The 23,478-nt window shown below is 42.7% G+C and overlaps 1 protein-coding gene across 2 annotated transcripts in view; it reads right to left on the minus strand.

Moving 5' to 3' along the window:
* Nucleotides 1-1,935: 1,935 nt before the first annotated feature.
* mcu (mitochondrial calcium uniporter) overlaps nt 1,936-23,478 on the minus strand; it is a 59,770-nt gene continuing 38,227 nt past the window's right edge. For both annotated transcript variants that reach the window (XM_086259862.1, XM_086259861.1), the window contains exons 3-9: nt 11,036-11,099; nt 8,133-8,303; nt 7,922-8,026; nt 7,491-7,651; nt 6,959-7,162; nt 5,974-6,090; nt 1,936-5,767 (exon numbers count right to left, since the gene is read on the minus strand). In XM_086259862.1, the coding sequence (XP_086115988.1) occupies nt 5,687-5,767; nt 5,974-6,090; nt 6,959-7,162; nt 7,491-7,651; nt 7,922-8,026; nt 8,133-8,303; nt 11,036-11,099 (903 nt within the window). In that variant the 3' untranslated portion in view covers nt 1,936-5,686. The remainder of the gene's footprint in view (nt 5,768-5,973; nt 6,091-6,958; nt 7,163-7,490; nt 7,652-7,921; nt 8,027-8,132; nt 8,304-11,035; nt 11,100-23,478) is intronic.

Here is a 23,478-nt window from a genome sequence, read left to right on the forward strand (position 1 = left end):
TGTTTTTAATAGTCACCTCTTATCTTTGTCAAATTGTCATGTCCCTCTCTCACCTTGAATCCCTGACCTTCTGCTCCCCAAATCCAGTAACAGGACCATCCTCCCATTGTTTCCATCAGAAAACTATTTTTACACTGCACATGCCTTTAAAATATCCAACACATGTTTTCTGACTGGAGCTTGAGACACGTCTGTCCTTCCTTTCTTCCTGATTTAAAGCTCGTTGAAAAAACGAGTGATGATCTAATCTCGGTTTAACCAATCTGATTAAACTGCTTAGCGTCGCGCTGAAGCATCTTTCACTTCAAGATGGTGACGGCGAGGTTTGCACACTCAAATTTTAGCGCAGCAAGACCTTTGATGAGGACAAACTGATCCAGCAGAGTCGACGTGTGCTCGTAGGTTTTTCAGGCCGCCAGCGGAGGTATCTACAGCTTTGCCCTTTTCATTTAAAACCTGCAGAAGCCAACCTGAGGCTTGCAGTTTTTGTGTCTCATTATGTAATTAAGTCAGTGGAGACATTAATCCATGAGGTAGTTAGAAGAAATGAGTCAGAACACTTAGCTCTGTAAGTAAGATGTCGTTAGTCCTCCTGGCTGCAAGTCTCTGGGGAACAAATAGACTGAATCAGCATTGTATTTTAGAACAGTGCAGGAGTTTCATAAATTATATGTTTATATGTATTATAAAACCTTATTTGCTCCTTTATGTAATGCTCTTAATTTTTCCTATTTAAAGGCCAGATTTTTAGGCTTATATGTGGACAACTGAGTCATAATCTGAATAAGTTACTATAGTTTGACTTCTTCATGACTTTGCTTAAAAGGATTGCTTTTGCCTTAAGGATCAATGCTTTCTTTTAGGCTTGATTTTTAATATTATGGCGTTAAAGAGGGTGACATGATGGTGGTTAGCACGGTCATTTCACAGCAAGAAGGTCCGGGGCTCAACTCCAGGCTGGGCTTTCTATGTTGAGTTTGAATTTTCTCCCCGTTTGTGTAATTCTTTCAAGGTACATTGGCTTCTTCCCACAGTCCAAAGACATGCATGACGTTAGGTTAACTGGCGATTCTAAATTCACCGTAGGATGGATGAAGCAAGCTGAGTAACTGATGATGAATGGATGAACTCCATCCATGGATGCAGATGAGGAGATTGGTGACTCGTCGAGGGTGTACCCTCCCTCTTACCCTATGACAGTTGGGATAGTCTCAAAACCTCCCTACGACTGTAAAACGAATAAGCAGAAGATGATGATAAGGAACCACACACCTCTGTGAGTTGGTCAGTTTTGTTAAAGCTGCACTGCCGGATCCAGTTCCTGACACTAAATCCCATTTATGATCCTTTAGCTGAGATTGACCTGTTGGATTTTTAACTAAATGAGCAGCTAGGTACTAACCAGAAAGGTCATGAAGATTAGAGATCACATTTAGTTTGCTCTCAAGACAATTGTGACAGCTCTAATGATTCATTTGGATGAATTTTTTTTCTTATCAAGATGTTTTGCAAAACTATTGAGACCATGACCTTAGCTGTATTTTACTTGTGAGCAGACAGGAAGTTATATGTCAAATGTCAACAACTGACCTCACACTCACATTGGTCACTGTGAGTGTTTTTCTGCTGTCATTAGCATTTAGCTTAAAGCAGTGATGCACCCAAGTGTAACCACACAGCGATATGGCTCATGGCTTTTCTCGGGTTATTCAAGGGAAATGATTCCTTTTCTGCTCTAATGATCAAAATAAGATTGAAAAAGCACCAAAAATAAAAACAAGAGTGTGTTGATTCTCAGATCTATCTCATAGGATGTCCTGTGCAGGAAGGGCTGAAGGCCAAGGAAAGTCTGGGGAAGTCATCGAGACCTTGGAAAGCTTCTTGTAAACATCGGCAGCGTTACACATTAATCACAAATTTCAACCGGACCACTGGTTCCAAAAACTGGATAAGGATTTTATTGATAATTGAATTACATTTCTCTTTTATACATATTTCATAAATGATACAGGATTTTACATTTTCTTTCCTTTTTTTTCCTTTTGTTTTTTTTTTTTTTGCCAACATTACAGCATCATGTCAACAGGAGAAAAGAAAAAGTAAATAAGAGGTCAGAATGAAGTACGAGATCATTTTCAACCCAATAATCTGCTTCATTCTTCAGGCATTTTAAACAAATCTTATTGTAAGTGCTCACACCCACGCAACAAAGAAACAAAACAAGAAATTCAGAACATAACAAATTCAAAACATTGTAATAATGTGACTTTGGAGAAGAAAAAAGGCTGGGGGTTGATGAAAAAGAATAACAGGAGGGATACGAACCGGAGATAGCCCCCAATAAGCTAAGAAAATGCACCTGCCACTTTTACTTTGGACTCCAAGACGAGAGGTCATAAAACCTCTTTTATAGGTGGCTTTTTTTCCATTTATTGGGGAGCTGAGGGAAGGGATTTAAGGGAGTAAACAAGGTGAAGATGGGCTTTGAGCATTTGGTTGGCCTGGATTTAAATCAGATTTGGCAGGGCAGATTCTAAAGACGCAACCCCGCCCCGCTGCCCTTTATAACTAGGAATCTCTACAAACAACGTTCTTAAATTATCTTTGCAGTTATTTTGATAAATCATCGTTTTTTTATTTATTTTTTTAACATATTTCCCATGTAAACATACATTCATGCAACACCCTCTTTAGAATAAAGTTTCCCTATATTTGATATATTGTTTTAAAAAAAAGTTTTTAAAAAAAAGGCAATAAACGGTGGATGGCATGAAAAAAGAAAAAGGAGGCTGTGACGATGATGATGATGATGGAGTTGTTGTGTAGAAACAGCAGAGGGGAGGACTCACCTTCTGCAGAACATCTCCAAGGAAACACCATTTTCTCTCTCTGTGTGTGTGTGTGTGTGTGTGTTTGTGTGTGTGTGTGTGTGTTCAGGACAGACAAATTTAAAGCTGATGACGGCCGTAAAACGGGATGAGAGCCAAATTGATTTTTAGCGCTATTGACAAGCGGCAATTAGGAGCAAAGGACTCAAGAATATGGTGATGTGCACTTTTGCTCTCTGTGCACTAGACATGCAGGTTCAAACAAACACTCATGTACACAGACACACACACAGCAAAAAATTGATTTCCACTTCCACAGAGTGAAATTTAACCCTTCTTTGTGGGAAAAAAAAAAAGACAGATTAACTTTCTCTTCTTATAGTTTTTCCTATCATGTATCATGTTGCCGTTCACCAAATTGCTACATTGTCAAAAAAGTTTAAATAATTAATGATCCAAAAGGCACCTTTTCCCTGGGAGGTAAAACAAACACACACACACACACACACACACACACACACACACACACACACACACACACACACACACACACACACACACACACACGGTAACAGTTTCGACTAAAAATCCTGCCTTGAGATCTGCAGGTCTAACCTTTGATTTGACCCTAAAATCATGCATTTTAATATAAAATCTGTATTTTAACACAAGCATCTCATCAGTAGGATTTTGCCAACTGTTCACACACAGGCACAGGATGATCTGGAGCTGAAGTCCACGTGTGCCTCCCCTCTGCAGAAGTGAAGATAACTGGCTTTGAGAAGCTAATAGAGATGATTATGGGGGGAAGAAAAGGCCACCAATCCTCGGCCTGAACATAAATTTATATGTGAACCTGGCAAAGGTTTATTCCATGACCATCCCCCCTAAATAAAAATGGACAACATAAATATATGGCTTGTACAACCTCTGAATAAGACTTCAGCTTGATGTGGATGACTCTTTAGCAAATGTGCAAAAGAAAGGTGTCCAATTAAGTACAAAATTGCAATAATGCTCCTACACATTCACAGATTTCTACTGAGGGCATACCACAGCATGCAGTCTACCCCGCCTTGCCATCAAGGGAGCAGGGAGGGAGGGGCATTACAGCAGCAGTGGGAGGAGAACACTCTGGATTTGTTTCTGAATGAGAAAACCTCTATGACTTCAATGCCATGACACTTGTTTTGTTGTTGGATTGAGCTTTTATTTTGTGATTTCATTTGGTAAGAGAAAGAAAAAAAAACACAAGATGGCAAGAAAATGGTTACTGAGCTGCGGGGAGTTTACTAAAAACCTCTAGCTATTAAGAAAGTTTTTGTAGAAGCCAGTTCATCAAGTGTATTACCATGCTTGTAAGTTTGTCTGAGGCAATGATCGGTAAAGATTTCAACCTTGCCGTTATGTTAAGCGTTTCTACAGCAATTGCTGCATTCAGATAATTAAAGAAGTCAAACAGCACCCTTGTATTTGGATTCCCCCCAATCCCCTTGGCAGCCATGCAGACGAGCCTTACATCCACCTTGAATGCTGTTATTGTGGCACATACAGTGTGCATTTGCCATGAAAATGCATAAAAACTGGTAGCTTTATGTATGTACTGCATATAGGGCGATGCTTTTTGTGTGTGTGCGTATGCGACTAAGTGTGTGTTGGACTGTTAGTGGGCTTCCTTCATGGCAGGAGATCTTTATAGAGGGTGTAAGATGAGCTGTTTGATGCCAAAAAAAAGAAGAAGAAAAAAAGAGGTTTGTTGTATGAGAGCTCCTCCCCCCACTGAAAAAACTAGCCTCTGGTCATCTGGTTTATTTGATTGTATACATATATATTCATATTTTTCCATAACAAATATACTATGGCTTTCAAAATAAAAAGTGCCAAAATATTTTTATCATTTTTTTTTCTTTTTGTTTTTTCGTTTTTTTGGAATAAAAGAACACACAGTGATGTTGTTGTCGGTAGTACTGTCATACTTGCGCAGGCTGGGCCGCTACAGGGCGTTAAAACAGGAAGAGGATATGAGGCGTTTTCAATCCTGCATCCTGCGAGTGGAGACGGACTCCTGACGAAGGAAGGTCAATCTGTGACAGCTGTCCGTCGCCTGGAGGAGGCGCGGCTCCGAGAGGGAGAGGCAGCAGGAGTCGGCCACAGGAAAAACGAAGGTCTTCCCGATGGTGTGACTGCGGTCGGGATTTCTTGTAAACGTGTCCTCGCAGCCTGCCCCGTCCAAGAGGAGGCGTGTGTGTCGACAGTTTGACCACTAGAGATAGAAGGACTGCGCCGCCGTGGTAACCCGCAGGGCAGCCAAGGTCAGTGTCCCAAGGTAGCCTGAAAGTCCTGCCAACACACACAGACACACACACAGCTGCCCCCGCTGCGTGTTCCTTGTCGTGGAGTGTTCTACAGGTGTAGTAATTCCCGTTTCATCCCTGGAGTTACCTGCCGGCTGTCCCTCTGGAGACTTGAGGCATATCCATTGTGGCCAATTTAATGCTATCGTCATCGTCTTCCTTTTCCATCATCCCCAGCATCCATCAGCTGTGAGACGTTTTCAGTTCTTGATGTTCTCACCATCCTGTTTTTTTCGCCTTTTAGCAGTTTTTGCTTGCAATTCCGACTCGAGGTTCCAGTCGGGAAAAGAAAAAGAAGAACCCAAAAAAGAAAAGGAAAAAAAAAGGAGAAAAAAACCTCCGTCAGAGAATAAAGGGATGGGATTATCGGGTGCGTGAGGGATGCAGGGATAGGGGACTCTAAGAGAAATGGATGGGAAAGAGGGAGGAGGGAGTAGGACAGCAGAAGAGAAGAGGAAAAAAGTGGGTTGCAGGAGCTGAGCGAGGGGGAGGTCACTCTTCCCATCAATTTTTGCCGTCGGTGAGTTGCTGAATCGGGAGCTGGAGCTGGAGCGGGTCCCGTAGACGCTTCAGATCTAACTCCACCTGAAGAGGATGTAAAGTGAGAGAGGAAAATGAGGGAAGTGAAAATTCAAATAAATAAATAAAATGTGGCGGGGTGGTACAAATCCGCATGTATCCACTGGCACAACAAATCCGAGAGCTGAACTGCAAAATGCGTGAATCCCCAGTGCGACTGCAGCGCTGGTTTTACATTACAAAACACCCAGCTTTCAACCGAGCAACTATACCTCAGCGATATCATCCTTCAGCTTGTTGTACTTCTCAATGTCGAAGCGTGTCCTTTTCACCCCCTTGTGGAAGAACAGCAGATACTGCCTGTCTCTGGCGTCGGGATAAACGTACTCCTGCAGGTTACAGAGACACGCAGTCAGAGCTGTGTGTAAGAGGACCCAGTTTATCAGAAACCTTCCATCTACTCATTTCTATAGGAGTGAGAAAGCCAACATCAAATTGGCTCCATGTCCTTGGATTTAAAAATTTATGGTAATTGTATAAACACTGAACACATTTCTGAAGGGCGACGATGTCACCAGGCTTTAAAAAGTTTTTTAAAAATCCATTAAATTTCCCAAGTGTGATGATTTCCTGGGTGGGTTCTTAACAGATTTTCGGCATAACTGGCCTACAATGAGTCACACTTTTTGGTACAGCGAAAGCACCCAAAACACAAGTGTGGAGACTAGAAAAAAGGCTTTCAATACGATAATATGAATAGATCGATTCTATTTCCATGCTTTTTGTCAGGCAACAGTGCACGATTGTTAATTAACAAAACAAATCAGCAGGGAAAAGGAGTAAATCCACATATTTGATTAGGTTCTATCAAAGCTGAACTTTTTTCTATTATAAGTGACTTCAGCGGTTATCAGAATGTAAAAATATTTAACAGGAACACTGCCTGAATGCATATTACATCCGTTTGAGCTTGTCTTTGGATGGCATTTCCATAGATCGAGAAAAAAGAGAAACACATCCAAGGCACTCCATTCGCTTCATGCCTTCACTCTCATGATACAGGTTCTCAGATTTAATCCACTGCTTTGCAGCATTCAAACCATTATTAGGTTTGAATTATTAGGTATACAGATTTCTCCTGGTTCTCCACCAGTATGAATCTTCAAACATGGATGCTTAGATCATGTGATAACAAGGTGTAAACATGAAAGCTAAGGCCTTTACATCTTTATCCAAGTTTGAAGACTGTGGTCTTACCTGACGTGTTAGAACGAAGTAGGCATACATGGCCATTGCAGTGCCGTAAGTGATGAAGTAGGTGACCGGCTCCATGATATCCCAGGAGTACTCCCACCAGGTTAGCCTGGCCAAGATACCAAACTGGGTTGCCATATACGCCATGCCACCCCACAACACCCAAGTGGTGCGTCGCTCTGCCTTCTTATTCAGCTCCTCCTTCACCTGCACAGGAGATAATACAGAAACCGCACATGCGTTCACAAGCGGAGCACATAAAACTATTTTCCATTAGGTCAGTAATTCCCTTCAGTACACAAGTAACAACTGAATAACAACATTTTAGTTATATTAGCCATGTCGTGTGAATTGTGACTGGGGTGATATGCTATACTAGTTACATAACAGCTTCTTGTCTCCCATGAAAAAATTTAATAAAAGCATGCAGGTCACTTAATTTCAAGTTCCCTGATGTTGTGGTGAAGGTTAATCGTCTTGTAGCAGCACAAATTTCAATATTACAGCACTCCAAAACACGTTAAGAGAGTTAGACCTTCTCTAGGGGGCGGAGTTGTGAGTTCAGGTCCTCCAGTCGTCCAATTAGCTCACGCTCTTTGCTAAGTTGGTGCTCGTCGATGCGCAGCGTGGTATAGAGCTGCTGCACCAGAAACTTGACATCGTTCAACTTTTCCGCCTCCTCGTGGGGCAACAGCTCTGAAGTTAAACACACAAATGCAAATAAATAAACAGGCTTCCCACATGCTGGCAATAAAATCCTGACTTCCTCTTATTGGTGACGCCCCCTAAGGCAGAATTCAGACAAGAATTTCAGGCTTCAGTGGTTGTGCTTCTTATTATGCTAAAGCACCTATCACCATGATCACTGCAACCCCCAAAACACCTGTCACACCCACAGTCGCAGCGGTACACGCCATGATTGAAATCTGCCTAACAACGAACAGCAGAGGCTTCGCCGGTTCTCACCTCTCCTCGGTGGCCGCACGAGGTGTGTGGTGTCGTTAATAACGAGCTTGAAATCATCCAGCAGCAGGATGTCTATTCCTGTGGAGGAGGCAACCCTCGCCCCATCTGAAGAGAAAGAGAAACGGGGAGAAAATAAGAGAGGGCTTACGCAACAAAAAGGTACTGGAACTAAAGGTTATGAGGTTTTGTTCACTTGTGTGTGTGAGCATACCCATAGAGTAGATGGCGACCCGGTCGATGCCTCTGTCCTCTGCCTGGAGCTGTTGGAGGAAAACTCCCACACAGTCGCTGAGAGGTTTGAGGGTGAACTGACAGCGCTCTCGTCTGGACGGCAAACTGACTGAGATCACCGGCAGCCCGTTCTGATACACCACCGTCACCTCTGTAGGGGTCGCGAGTAAGAAAACAGGGACGGGTCGAACGTCACAAAAGCAGTAATCTTGCACAACCTCAATGCCCAAAAAATTAGGATGCTGAGTAAAATGGAAGTACATACAGAATGCAATGATTTACAGTATGTGTGCAGTTTAGCATCATCTTGCTGAAGTAAACAACTTCCCCGGATTGGAGCACATGCTCCTCTAAAACCTGTGTATACCTTTGAGCATTCATAGTGCATTTCCAGATGCGCAAGCACTAACTCCCACATACCATCAGAAATCTCTGCATGATATTATATACTGCAGATGATGAGATATCGCAATTTCACGCTGAGGAAAATTATTCTGAAATTTGTAGGTGCAGTTCTTTTAAGGACTCATTAACCTCTTCTGAGAAACTCAGCCTCTCTGAGATGCTCTTTTTATGCCCAATCATGTTACTGACCTGTTGCTAATTAGCTGAAGAATGCTCCTCCAGTTGTTTTTTTTAGTACTACTTACCTTTCATGGGTTTTGTTGCTCCCATTCGAAATTTTTTCAAGACATTTGATATGTTTCTATGACGTATTGTGAATAAAAATATGGTTTCATGAGATTTGCATCTTTGTCCCAACTCCTGTGGTTATAAAATGAGGTTACAGAAAGGCTAAGAAGCGTTAATGAGAAGCAGGAGTCTAGTTATTCTTGGTTTACTTTGCATGGCTCACTACAAAACATCTAGATGATACCATCTGTGGCCTGATTGATATATTGGCATTAAACAGTTTGCCCAGCAAAGTAGTGGTATGGAGTCAGAGTTCTGATACTAAGTATCTAATTAACTTAAGTGCACTGCTATAAAACTTAAACAACTGGTCCAACACATGGACACAGAAACCTTGGAAAAAAAAGGTTATCTAACAAGAGCATTTTGTCTATCGGCTCACTGGACTGTGGTTCAGGGCGTCACAGTAGCCCTAACTGGGCGCATCACAACACTAAACATAAAACTCAGTGATCGTTCATTAAACGTTAACAGATCTTGCCATATTGGAACACTGGCTCCATTTAACTTATCCAATAAGACGCTGCAGTCAATGTAATTCATCAACAGTTATTTATTGGCTGAAATTATCTGGTACAAATTCGGAGGCAGTGTAGGGGTGGGTTCCCACAGACAGGATGCTTTGACTGGACGTGTGCATTGACCAAGTTGTGATTAGGAATGGTATTCGATAACTGGTTCCAATTAACGATCATTTCCAAGTTATTGTAAATGCATGCATCCAAGCTTGGTTGTAACCATCAACAATGACGGCATGTCAATGAAAATCTTTTTTTAATAAGATAGTAAAATAGTTGTACTGAGAGCTGCATTAATAATTGAGTCTATGCACATTGCTGTCAAAAAATTCTTATTACTCTCAGTACCTAATTTTTGGTTTAGCACATCTAATATTTGTCAGTAATCAACACAGGACTAATAGCTACTAAAAGACATACACTGCTCGCTGCGGTTTGCCAAAATAAGCCCTATTCAGGCCATCTGTTCTGGAGAATCGATACAGCCTTAACATTGCGAACCTGTTCCTCACAGGACTGCCGATGATTCTTTGAAGCCAACTATTGATGTTTCTTATTCCCACATAAAAGCCTGAAAGACTTCTAAATCATGCGCGTGTGGTGAGGCTGAATTAAAAGGCCTCGAGGTAAACACCGTAGTTTATTCATTCTTTGAAGTTTTTTAACTTTTCATAGCCGAGAAAAAGATGGAATCACTTAGTGTACCTGGGACTGAGTTCAAGTTTAGGATTCTGTGCGTTTTCGGTGCCATCTGTACACCCTGCTTTTTTCTTCCATCACTTTTGTCCCAAACAGCTGAGCCCACGCTCGGCTCACTGGCACTCTCTGCTAATATAAGCCTGTAATATGGCTCTATTGGTCCATAACCAAACTACTGTTGTAATGAGCCTGTGCAGCTTATACCATTATCATGCTGAGTGGCCTCTAAAGACAGACACATGAATCAAGGCAGGGGGCTGCAAGCCCATAGGAGATATGATCCGAGCCTCCTTGTTGCTGCTGCACCCAAAAACCTCCGCCTCCTGCACAGGCCCACTGCAGTGAATCAGCAGATATCTGCCCAGGTCCACACCAAGAAATGAAGGACGCTCAGCTGGCACAGGCAGCGCCAGCCGGGCTTCTTTTCCAGGTGTCACGTTTAAAAGACACCAAAGGTTCAGACGTTTCATTTTAAGACCGTTTCTTCATTACAGTGATACTTTGAAACGTTGCCCCGAGTGCCCCCCTCTGCCGCACACGTTCCCTTTGTCCTCGTTTATCCTGTCATCGCAGGAGCATTGTTAAAAGCGCAAAGACCCCGTGTCTATCTTTACTACAATCCTACAGCTATTAAGGCACGCTTTTAAATGAATTCAGCCTGTTCTGCAGTGCTGCTCCCTTTCTCTTCCACCCTCTGTTCACACTCTCCATCACTCCCGCCTCTCACACAGACAAGCAGATGCTACCCCGAGACTGATTCCACATTAATGACTTCTGCCTGTTAACTCCAAATGAGCCTCTACTCTCCGATTGATGCAGAATTTCTCGCATTGTTGTTTGGGGTTTTCTCCTTCGTTTGAGAAAAAAAAAAAAAAAAAGGAAGGGAAACCTCTCATACAGCTACGAGTGCTGCATCTGGATTTTTGCTGGTGAGAGTGTCAAGTTAACGATGCAGTAGGAAGGGAATACTTACCCTCTGGAGCTGCAGAGGAACACAACAGTCTCTGGCCGTGCCATGAGGGGGCGCCCCTCCAAACCTGCAGATAGGAGGAGAAAGTGGACCAAACTCATTACTTTTTGCCTTTTCACTGTTTGTTCTCACCTGGCATGCTTCTTTCACCCAGCCACAGCTGCTGCTGCTGTAGATCAGCGTGCAGCACCCAGCAATATGAAACTGCCCTAATCAATGCCACTTACTTCTCTAATTGTTTATTTCCGAGAGTGTTGTGTTACACAACAGGGACCGCTTTCCCATTTTCAAGAAATGCTCCCATTTGCAGACAAGAGCCACGCCCGAGTAGGACGAATTAACCAATTTAACTGCGGCTTTCTTGTCACAAAAATACTTCTGAGTGTTCATATGTTTCAAATTACTGGCGGGACATCATCCAGCCCAGGGCAAATGGCAGGCGGGCTGCTCTTCTCATTCTTAAAAAACAAAAACAACAAAACAAATGAACAGATGAAGATGAGACATCAGGAAAAAACAAAACCAAAAAAAGACACCTCTGGGGACTCATAACTTCTGGATAAACCAATTGTGACTGTACCACAAAAATGCTCAGTTTTCTGCACTGTCCCTGACATCTGGGGCCCAGATCTGTGCAACTTTTAGGGTTGCATATAATTGTATACAATGTGTACAAGTATACAATGTACTGATGCGCTTAATCTGTGTACAACCGTTGTAACATCAGATCTACGATACACCCACACTCTCTGACCCTTACTGATCCAAACCACAACAGCAGAGCTTCAAAGCTCTCTCAACTGCACTGATAGTCACAGAGTGAAAAGATATCTCACAGGAGACGTGTATCTGTGCATCTGTGCATCTGTGTGCGTATACTTTCACTGCAAACAGATCCTTTCTAATTCTGTACAGCCGAGATAAACATGCTCCATTTACCAACATCATTTTTAATCCTGGACAAAAGCAAGACGGCAGCAAAAAGAAGTCAACGGTCCGGATAATAAAGCCTGATTTTATTATTAGTCAGCAACACAATTATCCCAGGTCTGTCTGCAATAAGGCTTTCCCACAGATTCTTTAAGTATTTACAAAGCTTTACACTGTTGTTCATGTTTGACACAGACGGCCTGTGTCAAAAGGTTTCCTGTGACTGACAGAAAATAAACTCGTATATAAAAATAATTCTGTGAGCAGTTGGGCCTCTTCAAAGGAAGCTGGCTGTAATCCGACCACCAAACTGAGACACAGAAACTCAAACCCAGGCTTGCTGTCAATCAGTGACTGGGACTGCCAATCAATCAAATGCACAGAATGATGTTGATCTGGATAAAGGATGGAGAAGGTGTGAGAGTAAATGCCAGCACTGCAGCACCTCCTCTCTCTCTCTCTGTGTGTGTGTGTGTGTGTGTGTGTGTGTGTGTGTGTGTGTGTGTGTGTGTGTGTGTCCTAAATGAGAATACCAATTGCCAAGCACCAAGTAGAGCCCAAACAGTGATTAGGTTTCTGATCAGATGACATGCTGAGAAAGGGCTTTTGGCTCATCTGGAATAACTGCACAGTCTGCAGAGAGCACTCCAGCACTGCTTTGCTCATTCATTAACTTCAGCTATTCGAAAGCCAGGAAGATTTCACGGAGATACCCACAACAGCGTCATCACCAGCCCACGCACCCGCTGGCACAAAGCGCCATCACAAACATATGCAAATATGGCACGGGCACACGTGCACGTCGATCTGTGGAGTGACATGTATGCGTGGATATACCTCTGTGTGCTTGCAGGTGGCCGTGTGTGTGTGTGTGTGTGTGTGTGTGTGTGTGTGTGTGTCCAACCCGTCTGTTCACCAGCCTGTTTGTCAGCGGTAGTTGCAGTTGCAGCGACTGAGCAAAGCTCCCGCGCCTCCACTCCCCTCGGCACGCAGCCACTGAAACGCTGCCTGCAATATTTAACAGCGTAGCAGCAGTCAACAGCACAGCAACCTTGGAATCAATGTCACACACGGCGAAGGGAAAGGGGGAGAGACAAAGAAAAACGGGCTGAGGAGATGGGCAGACGGGCCACGAGAGAGGGGGAAAGAGGTGTGGAGAGACAGGGAGAATGAACGTGAGGATAAATGGAGGGGTGGCGGGGGAGCGATGGAGATAAATGGAGTCTGGAGTAAAAACGTGCGAGTCACAAGCGCGCTTGCGTTTCTGACCATGTGCTGCATACACTGTACCCTGCAGCAGACAGTCCCTCCCCACCCGAAACGTGACTGTGGAGTGTGTATGTTTGGCAGGGATGGCGGTAAGAAAGAGAAGGAAGACGAGGGAGGGAGGGAGGGAGACGGAAAGAGAAAAGCTATGAGTGAGAGGAGCACGAGAGGGGAGGGATGGGGGGAGTACTGCTGATCACTGCAGTAAAGGAATCCCTCGTCTAGAAAGGGGGGTTGCCCCTCGAATTCACCCTCCCTCCCTAACCGCCTCCATCTCTGTCCGACTCACACAGAATCGTGATGTGCAGGTTCTGATCTCCTTCAACTCTCATCAGCACCGTGCTCTATAACCACTGCTGCTTTTTACCACAGTCCATATGTGCACGTCTACATTTTGAGTGTACTAAATTCACAGCAAGCAAACAGAGACCCAGAAGATTACATAATAAATTCCTGTAGAAGATTAAAAAAAATGTTGATAACAGGAAACAGCTGTGTCTTTCCCAGCTCTCGTATTACACAGCAACAGTGAAGAGGCATGAAACCGATCTGCAGCGAAGATAAATCATCCTCACAGAGAACAACTTCACATACAAGCGCCAGGCTTCAGGATGGAGGAGGGCGGGTGCACGGGTTACTACATGCATCGCTGCTACATCGACATCATCCCTCCGCTATGTTAGTTGTGTTTAATTCCAGCAGCATAATGATGCTCTTGTTTTTAGTTCAGGTCAGGTGATGCATTTGGAGAAATTTGCAAGATTTATTAGCTTCCTCCTCCTCTGGCGCAGCTATACAAATTCATAAGCTGCTAGCAGAGCTGCTCTGAGGGTGGGTTCACACTACTCACTGATGGTTTTGTTCATGCCAGGGGGAAAAAAAATTAAGAAACAGGGCTATTTTTAGTTTGATATAAAGAAATCTGGTTATGCTACATTTGGTAACCGACTACTGTGTACACAGCGTGCTACTTCTGTGGCAGTACTCGACATTTTTACCCACAGCCCCATCAGATGAACTCAGCTACTTCAACCCCGGTTGGAAAACCACAGCAGTAGCTTAGATGTGTGGGCAGCACTTCTTTTGTTTAAGCATTGCTATTGCAACTGAATCTAAACCCAAGATGACACTGCATTTTAAAAACCTCTTCATCCTTGCAAACACATCATTTTAACTCCAGACACACCGCGGGGAAATCACCGGCTCCCGAGCACGGCTGCAAAGTGTGCCTGTGTGAGCCTGCGTGCAAATGTGTTACAGACACCGGCGCTGAGGAATAATGTTGGTGACATAATTCCCATTTCACGGTGCCCTTCTGGAGGAGTGGAAACCTCTGCCATTTATCTGCACAATGACTGCATCCATCTATGTGGTAATGTGCTGTCCTGGGTTGTGGCTACAGAGCAGATAACGTGGGCACATTCGTAGCACCCATGTTGATTCAATATAAAGAATAGATTCATCCTGGGCTTCATTGAGCATACACACTGAAATGATCTTTTGTTTTGTTTTTTAATTTCATGCCTGCATATCAGACATGTTTAAATCCTTATTTATGTCCATTTCTACCAGTACAGAATCAGAACACACAGATCAATTTTGCAGTAATCATTCTATCATTCTGATAGACGAGAAGATCTGATTCCCGAGAAGCTGAAGTTTGTAGGAGGTCACTGCACAGTGCTGTGCAAGAGTCTTACGCCACTCCTTATTTCTTTATATTCTGTTAGGAAAACGGGAAAAAGATGCCGGGATTCACTGAAATGTGTAAGCATACAAGCTTGAAACTCTTACAAGCTTGAAAGTCAGCATTTGGTATGACCACCCTTACTTTTCAGCAGTCTGCACTCTCTTAGCAAAGCTTGCTTGTAATTTCTTTAAGTAGTCGTCATTAATAGTTCTCCAGGCTTCCTGGAGTACATTCAAAGGTCTTCTTTGGACTTTGGTTTCCTTTTGTTTCATTCCTTGGTGATGATGATCTAACACTGCTTAAAAAATGTTGAAGTCTAGGATCTGGACAGGCCAATCCAGGACCGACTGTCTTCCACCGATTGTGTTTTTCTTGGCAGTGTGTTCGGTATATCGTTCCTCACAGTTTCCCTTAAGAATGGCTTCTTAAAAACCGCTCTTCCAAACAGTGATCAGTGACCATTTCTGATGAGGCTTTGGTGAGCAGTAGATGGATCGATTGAAGGGCCAGATGCATCTCTCAGGCCCTGTGTCAGGTCTTTGCTGGATTTTTATTCTATTGCTTAAATAAAGGACTTTGGGTTCATGTGCTGTAGACCGTTTTTAAGCCTGTCACTTCATTTGTCCTCCACTTGTCCAGTTTCCCCAAAATGTTTAACATCCTTAGATATGCCAAGTTTTCAGCTAATAGTTCTTCAGAAATCATTTTGCTGGTGCAAAAATATTATTTAATTCCCGTCAAACTATGCCATTTTTTGGCAGATTTGCTAAAGAAATTGAAAAAAAAAGTTATTTGATGGAGTTAGAAAGAAAAATAAAGATGGTCAGGTACAAGAACTGAATTAAAAATGAGTGCAAAAACAAAAAATAAAACATGTTGTCCAAAGAAAAAGTTTGAATACCTTCAGAACTATTGTTCAAGAACACTGACAGGAAAGTCTGGCTCCTTGGAAGTAAAATATCAAGAAATGAAGGGTGGCTCAAGACTTTTGCACTATTGTTTGCTAAATGTGCACATTGAAGAGACAGGACAGGGCACGCAGGGGGTTGGCAGTGAACGCATCGTGTCTAAGAGGTGCACCCGAAATGTTCAACACTTAAAACAGGGACGAATGTGCCACCAGTTTGCAATATATCACAAACAAAAAGCAGCGTCACCCATACTGATTCAGCCTTACAGGGCCGCTCCCAGGTGGAATCCCAGAGAAGGCAAATGAGGTTTACGAGGTATTAAATTGAAAATCCACCACTTCTAACACCTTATCACCTGCTAGAAGGAATGTCTGTGCACAACGATCGCCGTTAAGATTTCCGAGTCTTTCCTGAACCTCGTGTTTCTGGTTTTATTACTCTTTTATAGCATATTAAGAGACTGCTGACTGGAACAGCTGAAAACCCTTTCTTCCGCTCAATCCCAGGAATGTGAAGAATGCCTTATATTCTCAAACAAGTAATTAAATATCGACAATTATGTAAAAGGACAATTTTTCTATGAATTTCTATATTCACTGTTTAGATAAAAGCATTTTTAGTCAAAACAAACAAAATGAAGCCATTTAAAGTGATAAAATAAAGCATTTTTCCACACAATGAGCCATAAAGTTAAACTTAAGGTGAACTGACATGAATGAGTCTTTAATTTAACAACTCATTAATTACGGAGTGTCTACTAACGAGAATGTCTTTTGCAGAGCCCAGAGGCATCGTTAACGTAGCAAATCCAGAAAAATCCTCATCAGTTTATTATCAAATTATTGATTTATTCTTGAAGTGAACAACAGTAAATAGGACAGAAAAAAAAAGCCATCTCATGCTACGTCTACTTTCTATATTCTGCCTTAAGGGCAAGATCTCGTCAGCTCGGCCCCTTGAAGCCCAGATTTCTCCACTTTGAGCCTAACAAGTTGAAAAGCACAGCTGTGCCCCTTCCAAGGCTCTCACAAATCACTGTAGGCACACAAGCGAATCGTCCCACCCCTCAGAAATACACCTCGATAAGGTGGCCACTCAGCAATTGCTACAGAAGAAAGCGGATTTGAGAACAGTGTGACAGCAATCACCGTCATTTTTTCCAGCCTCAGCACAGACGAGCTTATGCAACAAAGGAAAACGCTGCCTTTTCTCTCGGCAGTGTTCCTCGCCCGGTGAAAGCCATTAACAGATATGAAATCGGCAGTCGCATTCTTGAACGCCTCGATATTAAGTAATCGCGACTCGCACGCCGACAGGGAAACCGTGTCAGAGCAGAGTGTGCCCCACAAAAGCCCGTGCCGATCAGATCCCTGCACTGCAATGCAGCGTAGTGAAAGCAACCCTCCCCTGATTAGGATATCCAAACACCAAACCCCTCCAAGATAGTTACAGCAAGACATAAATAATTCCGGCTTAATTGCTCATTCCATTTCAATAAACTGCCTTAAAGGACTTGAACATGCTTTGGATAATTAATTCCAGCTCATAGCCCGCTTAATCCACGAGATAACATCTCAGAAGTGAATGAATCAGATTGTTGACGTGCGGGCCCAGTTTGACCGTCATACCCCTATCACCCCCCACCCATCCTCCCCTCCCTGAGACCAACAACACTAGAACCTGATGCATTATTAAACAGCAGTTTTGGAAGTACTTGGAAGACAACAGCTTTCGGTTATTGTGCTCCACAGCGCTGCTCCTCAAAGGATTCGATCCCGACGAGAAGGACCGGCACTGTTCTTGGGCTCACATTTGAGAGTATGCAGAAATTAGTGCTTGCACACACATTCATGTGCGTGTGGTCAGCGCGACGGCACACCGAGACCCTCTTTGATGGTTCATGCACCAGATGGCACTAGCTGCTTGTGTCAGTGTTTTAATTTTAGTCACGCAATACTTTTCCTCTCAATATGCCATTTCAGACTAGTAGGTGGAACTTTTTTCTTTGTTGTTTTTATCTTTTTTATCTCGCCCCTCCAGCTTTATTTTTCTTCTCTTAGAAATAATTGAGAGTATGAAAATCCAGTTTTGCCTACACACAGTTTACACACTGGCCCTGATCTCACCGGTGACCTTAACAGCATCGATTAAACCTCAAGAGTGTGAAAAGGTGGAGGTCTGTAGCTCCTTCACGTTACACGTACCACACGCTCCGATCGATGCCGCTGAGTAAGCAATGCTCAGTTCTTATTATCTTCCCAAATTTCCTCCTCCAATCACCAGCGGCGTTGGGAGTATTTTTCTTATCCGTACACACTTTCCACCGTTATAGGACCCCTCTGCGAGCAGAGCTACACTTTGCACTGGCATTACCCAGTTTCTAGGCGCATTAATTATAGATGGGTAAAACAGTTGTTTTGAATTGAGAAATAAAGTAGCTCCCATTTGCTCTCTCCAAGACTGCACAATGCTCCTCTGTGGCTACCACACTAATTGTTCCTACGGCTGCTGCTTTGGGCACAGAAGAAACTGCGACATCGTCCCCAAGTTTGTGCCATAGCCTATCTACTAAATAGTCTGTCATAAAGGACGACTTTATGGAATATGTGGAACTTTTATCATATTTTTTTGTATTATATCATATCTAAGCATTCATTAGTTTCCAAAGTGTTCAAATAGCAAAGCTGACACAAAGGGGGGGGGGCTCAATCTGTGGATGAGCTAAGAATACCACAGCATTTATCAAACCTTCAAATTCATAAAACTTCAATCAGGGGTTCCAGATTAGAGCCCAAATATTAGACTGTCTTTACAGAGTGACAGATGAAACCTACTCTCTAAGAAAAGAAAAGGTTCTGGATGCCCATGCATCGAGGAAGGGATGCGAAAAGATTTTTCCGTATAATAAAAGCACATTTAAATACATTTACAATCACCTAAAATCGCCCTTGTTTTCAATTAACTACCAATTTGCCACAGACTATTTAACCCTACAGCAGCGCTGTCTGACACCAAACAAAAAAAAGATGGCAACAGATTTTTCTGGCACCTACTTCCAAGGTGGAGAAGACAAAGATCTGATGATGTAAAGACTCCAGCATCACTTAAAGTATTAGGGAACTTAGTAAAGCTGATTCCAAAAAAAAAAAGCCAAAAATCCCAACGTGTCATCACAGGATCTGCAGGTAACGCGTGGATTTGTTGATCAGTGATCAGAAAGGGATTGTGCAATTTGATCTCCAAACAAACAGAGTAAGAGTGCCTTTTGCCAATGAGCAGGCAGGAACACGCAAAGCCTTTATTCATCTCTGTACAGACAAATCAAAGACAGAGATGTAATAGCAGAAATGTGTGGTGCAGTGAAGTCGAGTGTTTTTATTTTGGAGCTGCTCCCATGTCCCTGTCTCAGTGACTGAGCAGCTTGCAGTAAATGACTTCACTACGAATCTGCATCAGTCTTGAAGTTGAGCGTAAGGCAGATGTTTTAAAAGGACAATGATCTGATCAAATGACCACACTATAGCTAATGAAGGATGAAATGGAGGCTTATGTTATGGCTCATATTTGGCGAGTTTAAAATGGGCAGTACATGCAAAGAAACTGTAAAACACCTTGAAACAACTGAAGGAAATCTAGATGAGAGAGTGTTTAAAATTTGCAGTAGGGCAACGTCAAAGAGACGAGTGCAAAATACTTTTCACAGTATGTTTTAAAGTGTTTGCGTGTCCACATGTGCCAAAAGGCAGTTTCCATGGGATGCACTTTTATGTGACTGTAAATGGTCCAATAAGGAGGCACAGACACAATTTTCTGTGGCAAAAACATTCCCCTCTAGGTTTCAGAGTTCATGATCACATATATCAAAACCCACACTGTATCATGTTCAGAGCACGCATTAGTACTAGGTCACCACCAATTTATCTCTCATCACTGATGCTTAGAGGCACAAGATGCTCCACTTTACCCTTCTGCTGTTTTATCTTTTGCCTGGCTTCCAAAATCTGACCGTCAAGTTCGGTTTCCGCTAACGGTGAAATACGCAAACTTTCTACCTTGAGACTCATAATACCCGTAAACATGTTTACTTGGTTGAACATTAAGGTCATAAAGCTTTATATTCCAGGTTGTTACGCCTTTCTGAACATCTTGCACACACACAGTAACAGTACTGTTTTTCAGACTAAATGAAAGAGTTACAATAATGCTGTAAGGGATTGTCCAGCAGTTAAGTGAATGTAGTGAGCTACACCATGGCCTACAGCTTGAGATCATTTTTGGCCTATATTTACATTAGCCAAACGTCCTGTTCGCATTGTACCCATTGATGTATTATTCAAACAGGAAGTTTGGATCACTTTGATCCTGCAGAAAATTAAGAGCAGCATTTTCTTTCCATGATATCAAAGTGTATTTAGGGACATTTATTCACAATGGAGTCCTGATAGTTAATTCTTTGGAGTTATAACTGAATCTAAAAATACATGACACTTCTGCAAAAGAAATTTTGACAGGCATAAAGGCAACATCTTATTATCCTCCAAGACATAGGTGACATATAGACAGCTGCAGCACTAGTCGCTGACCATTGATTCGCATAGCACCACTATTGTAGGCTTTCTATTGTTAATACATGTAAAATATCAGACCATGACATTCACTATCTGTATCTTTGTCTTATGTCTCTTTCTCCCCACTGTCCTGTGCACTCGAGTAGGTGCCTAACTAATCATTAGATTTATCAGAAATGAAAATAACTGTTGGTAACTGTCCTTGGGGAGGATTCAAATGTACAGGTGGCCTTGAAGATGCATGAGGGTATGTCTGAGACGGGCATGGGTATCTTTGCTGGTGCGATTGTCATAACAACAACCTTTCACTTACAGGGGAAGCTAACCAGGCTAACCTAAGCTAGCTTTCTTTTCCCATATTTACATTAGCCAAACGTCCTGTTTGCATTGCATTGCGTTGTGAGACGTCTCACAACATGCTGGACTGCACACGCAACCGTCTCGTTTTGTCAGGACTGGTGCTCAAAAAGTCCTCGACTTTAAACGTAAGCAGCAGATCACAGCAACACGTTCAAAGTGAATGAGCAGCACAGCTCGGCACAAAAGCAGAAAATGTTGAACCGTGAAACACGTAGGCGCGGTTCTTCCTCCCTAAATCTAAGCTGATCCATACTCCTGTTATATGAATGCTTTTTAGCAGCATCCATCCTCAACTCCAAAGATGTGAGTATTTAAAAGGGTAAAGGAAATGCAACGCTTTCATCAAGCTTTTCAGTTGAGGGACTAATTAAAAACGTCAGCTGAGACAAAACATGAAGTAAAGCTCAACAATGAAAATGTCAAATTTAAATTTCCAAGGCAGCCAGGTGGCTATTAATCCTGACTGGGTGCATTGGGGAGTTTCTGGTCTTTCTTCTCAGAGAAATTTGCATCATTGTTTGATTAATAGGGCAGACCAGTGAGCTAGCCTGCTCACACTGAAACCATCCACCTGGCCAGAATGCAGGGTCCAAAGATGAAAGAGGAGGGTAATTATAGAATTTACAGGATATACCACAACAAATTATATAATTTATCTCCCGTTATATAAACAATGCAGTTTCTTTCTTCATTTGGTGACCCATTGAAGGATTTGCAACACATTATTAGAGAGGCGCGATTACCATAAATGGTTAAGAAACAACTAGAGCTGTGCCTGTTTCACCAATATTTCCTGGGTTTAGAGTAGGGCTGCCACAAACGATTATTTTGATAGTCGACTAGTGACAGATTATTTTTGCGATTAGTCGACTAATCAGATCTTGCATTCATTGGATGTACAACGTACAGCTTATTGCAACAGCGTGCATCTGCTCTTATATAACTATCATTAGCTTACAGCTTTAAGTGTTTAAGGTATGTGCTAACTAAAAATAAAGACAAGATGATGATGATGACAAGATGTTTATTAAATTTTATTGACATTTGCAGATTGTTTCGGTGGAGTTTAATAATCTCAGCCGTCTGCTCCTTGCTATCTAAAATATAACGGGACACCAGAGTATATTCTCGAGCATCTCACACTTCTGATGATCAGCTGTCTGCTTTATTCAGCTGTGTAAAAACTATAACTTTAATCTCAGCCAAACCGATTTACTCAGGAACAAATAAAATACTGAAAAAAGCCAAACAATAACATTTTTAAGTTGTCTAAGTGACTTATATATATGTTTAACCTGAGGCAGTGGGTTTGAAAACGATTTGCCGGGAATTCGATGTTCTCAGCGGCTCTAGTGAGCCTTGCCCCTGGCTAGCCAACGAGCTAGTGGGTAACAGACGTCTCCGAAAACGTCGGAGCGCTTTTTGAAAATATGTGGTGTCTTGATAAACTGAGCAGATATTTGAGGTTTACACAGCTACATTCTCGCCTGAAAATGTGTTAACCGTTTATTTTGGGACCCAGAAAGATAATAGGAGTAATATTAAAACTAACTAGCTGCCGCCATTGTTGGAAACTGAGCTGGGCTGCGCTATGAATTCTGGGACACAGCTTCTTCTTCTTCGGGGTTTAACGGCAGCTGGCATCCTTGTACATGCAGTGCTGCCATCTTCTGTTTCAGCCCGTTATTACACTCTTAAATCCTACTACTTATTCCTGCGTCTTTTGGGATCTTACAAAGCTTCAAACGACGCGTCAACTATTAAATTAGTCGTCGACGATTTTGATAGTCGACGTAATCGTGACTAGTCGACTAATCGTGGCAGCCGTAGTTTAGAGTTGACCTGAGAGTCCTGTGACTCTGCTCTCTGCGATCATGCAAGGTCACACTGAGGGCAGCGGCCGGTCTGTCACAGACCAATGTGAACTCCTCCTCAAGCAGCATCAGTTATTTATGGAGCCGAGCCTGGGAATGCTTCTTTTCAGGAACTTTGACAGGCTCTCCCCTCTGTGACTGTGCCCATGCCTTGAATATGACTTAGATGCCAAAAGATTAAAGTTCACCCGGCAAAAACAGGGTTCTCTAAAAATGCCAAGAATATCAATACTTGGTCTTAGTCATCTCACTGTTCAGCTAGTACTGTTAACCATCTTGTATTATCAGGGGAATAGTCCACAAAAGTCTGGACAACAGAATTCACAGAAATATTTTTGCTTCTTGGATCGGTCAGCAAGTCTGCCTGAGGTTTTATTTAGCCGTGGTCCGCGTGGACATATTGCATGCACATAAGCCAGCGAACTGAGCTCACGAATGCCAATCAGACACAGATTGGAGGAGACACTTCTGAAGGAGCTGCGGCACAGAAACACACAGCTCACCTCATGTGGGCATTTGCTGTTACAAGTCCTTTAATTTTTTGGCCTCAGTGTTTTCTAACTGCGATGCTGTTTTTCCAAGTGTAAGCGTAATCAAGGCGGGTTATCTTTACAGCCCGTGTGCCTGACTGGCCCTCTGGCCAACGTGTTTGGTGCCAGTTTCCACTTTCACCACGGCCTTCTGCTAGGCCAAGAGAGGGTGTGTAACACCATATGCCTCTTCTGTGCCTTCCCTAGCTTCTCCTTAAAATCAGACAACGAGGAGTTTAATGCTCTCTGTCTGAATGACCCAGACGGGGGTATCACTGCTAAGACTTGAGGTGACAGATATCTAAGTTTGAGAAAAG

This window comes from Aulonocara sp. 'chitande type north' Nkhata Bay, linkage group LG13 (assembly GCF_057382095.1).
Source record: "Aulonocara sp. 'chitande type north' Nkhata Bay isolate Kocher_YH1m ecotype deep benthic linkage group LG13, A_spYH_male_GT1.1, whole genome shotgun sequence".
Lineage (NCBI taxonomy): Eukaryota > Metazoa > Chordata > Actinopteri > Cichliformes > Cichlidae > Aulonocara > Aulonocara sp. 'chitande type north' Nkhata Bay.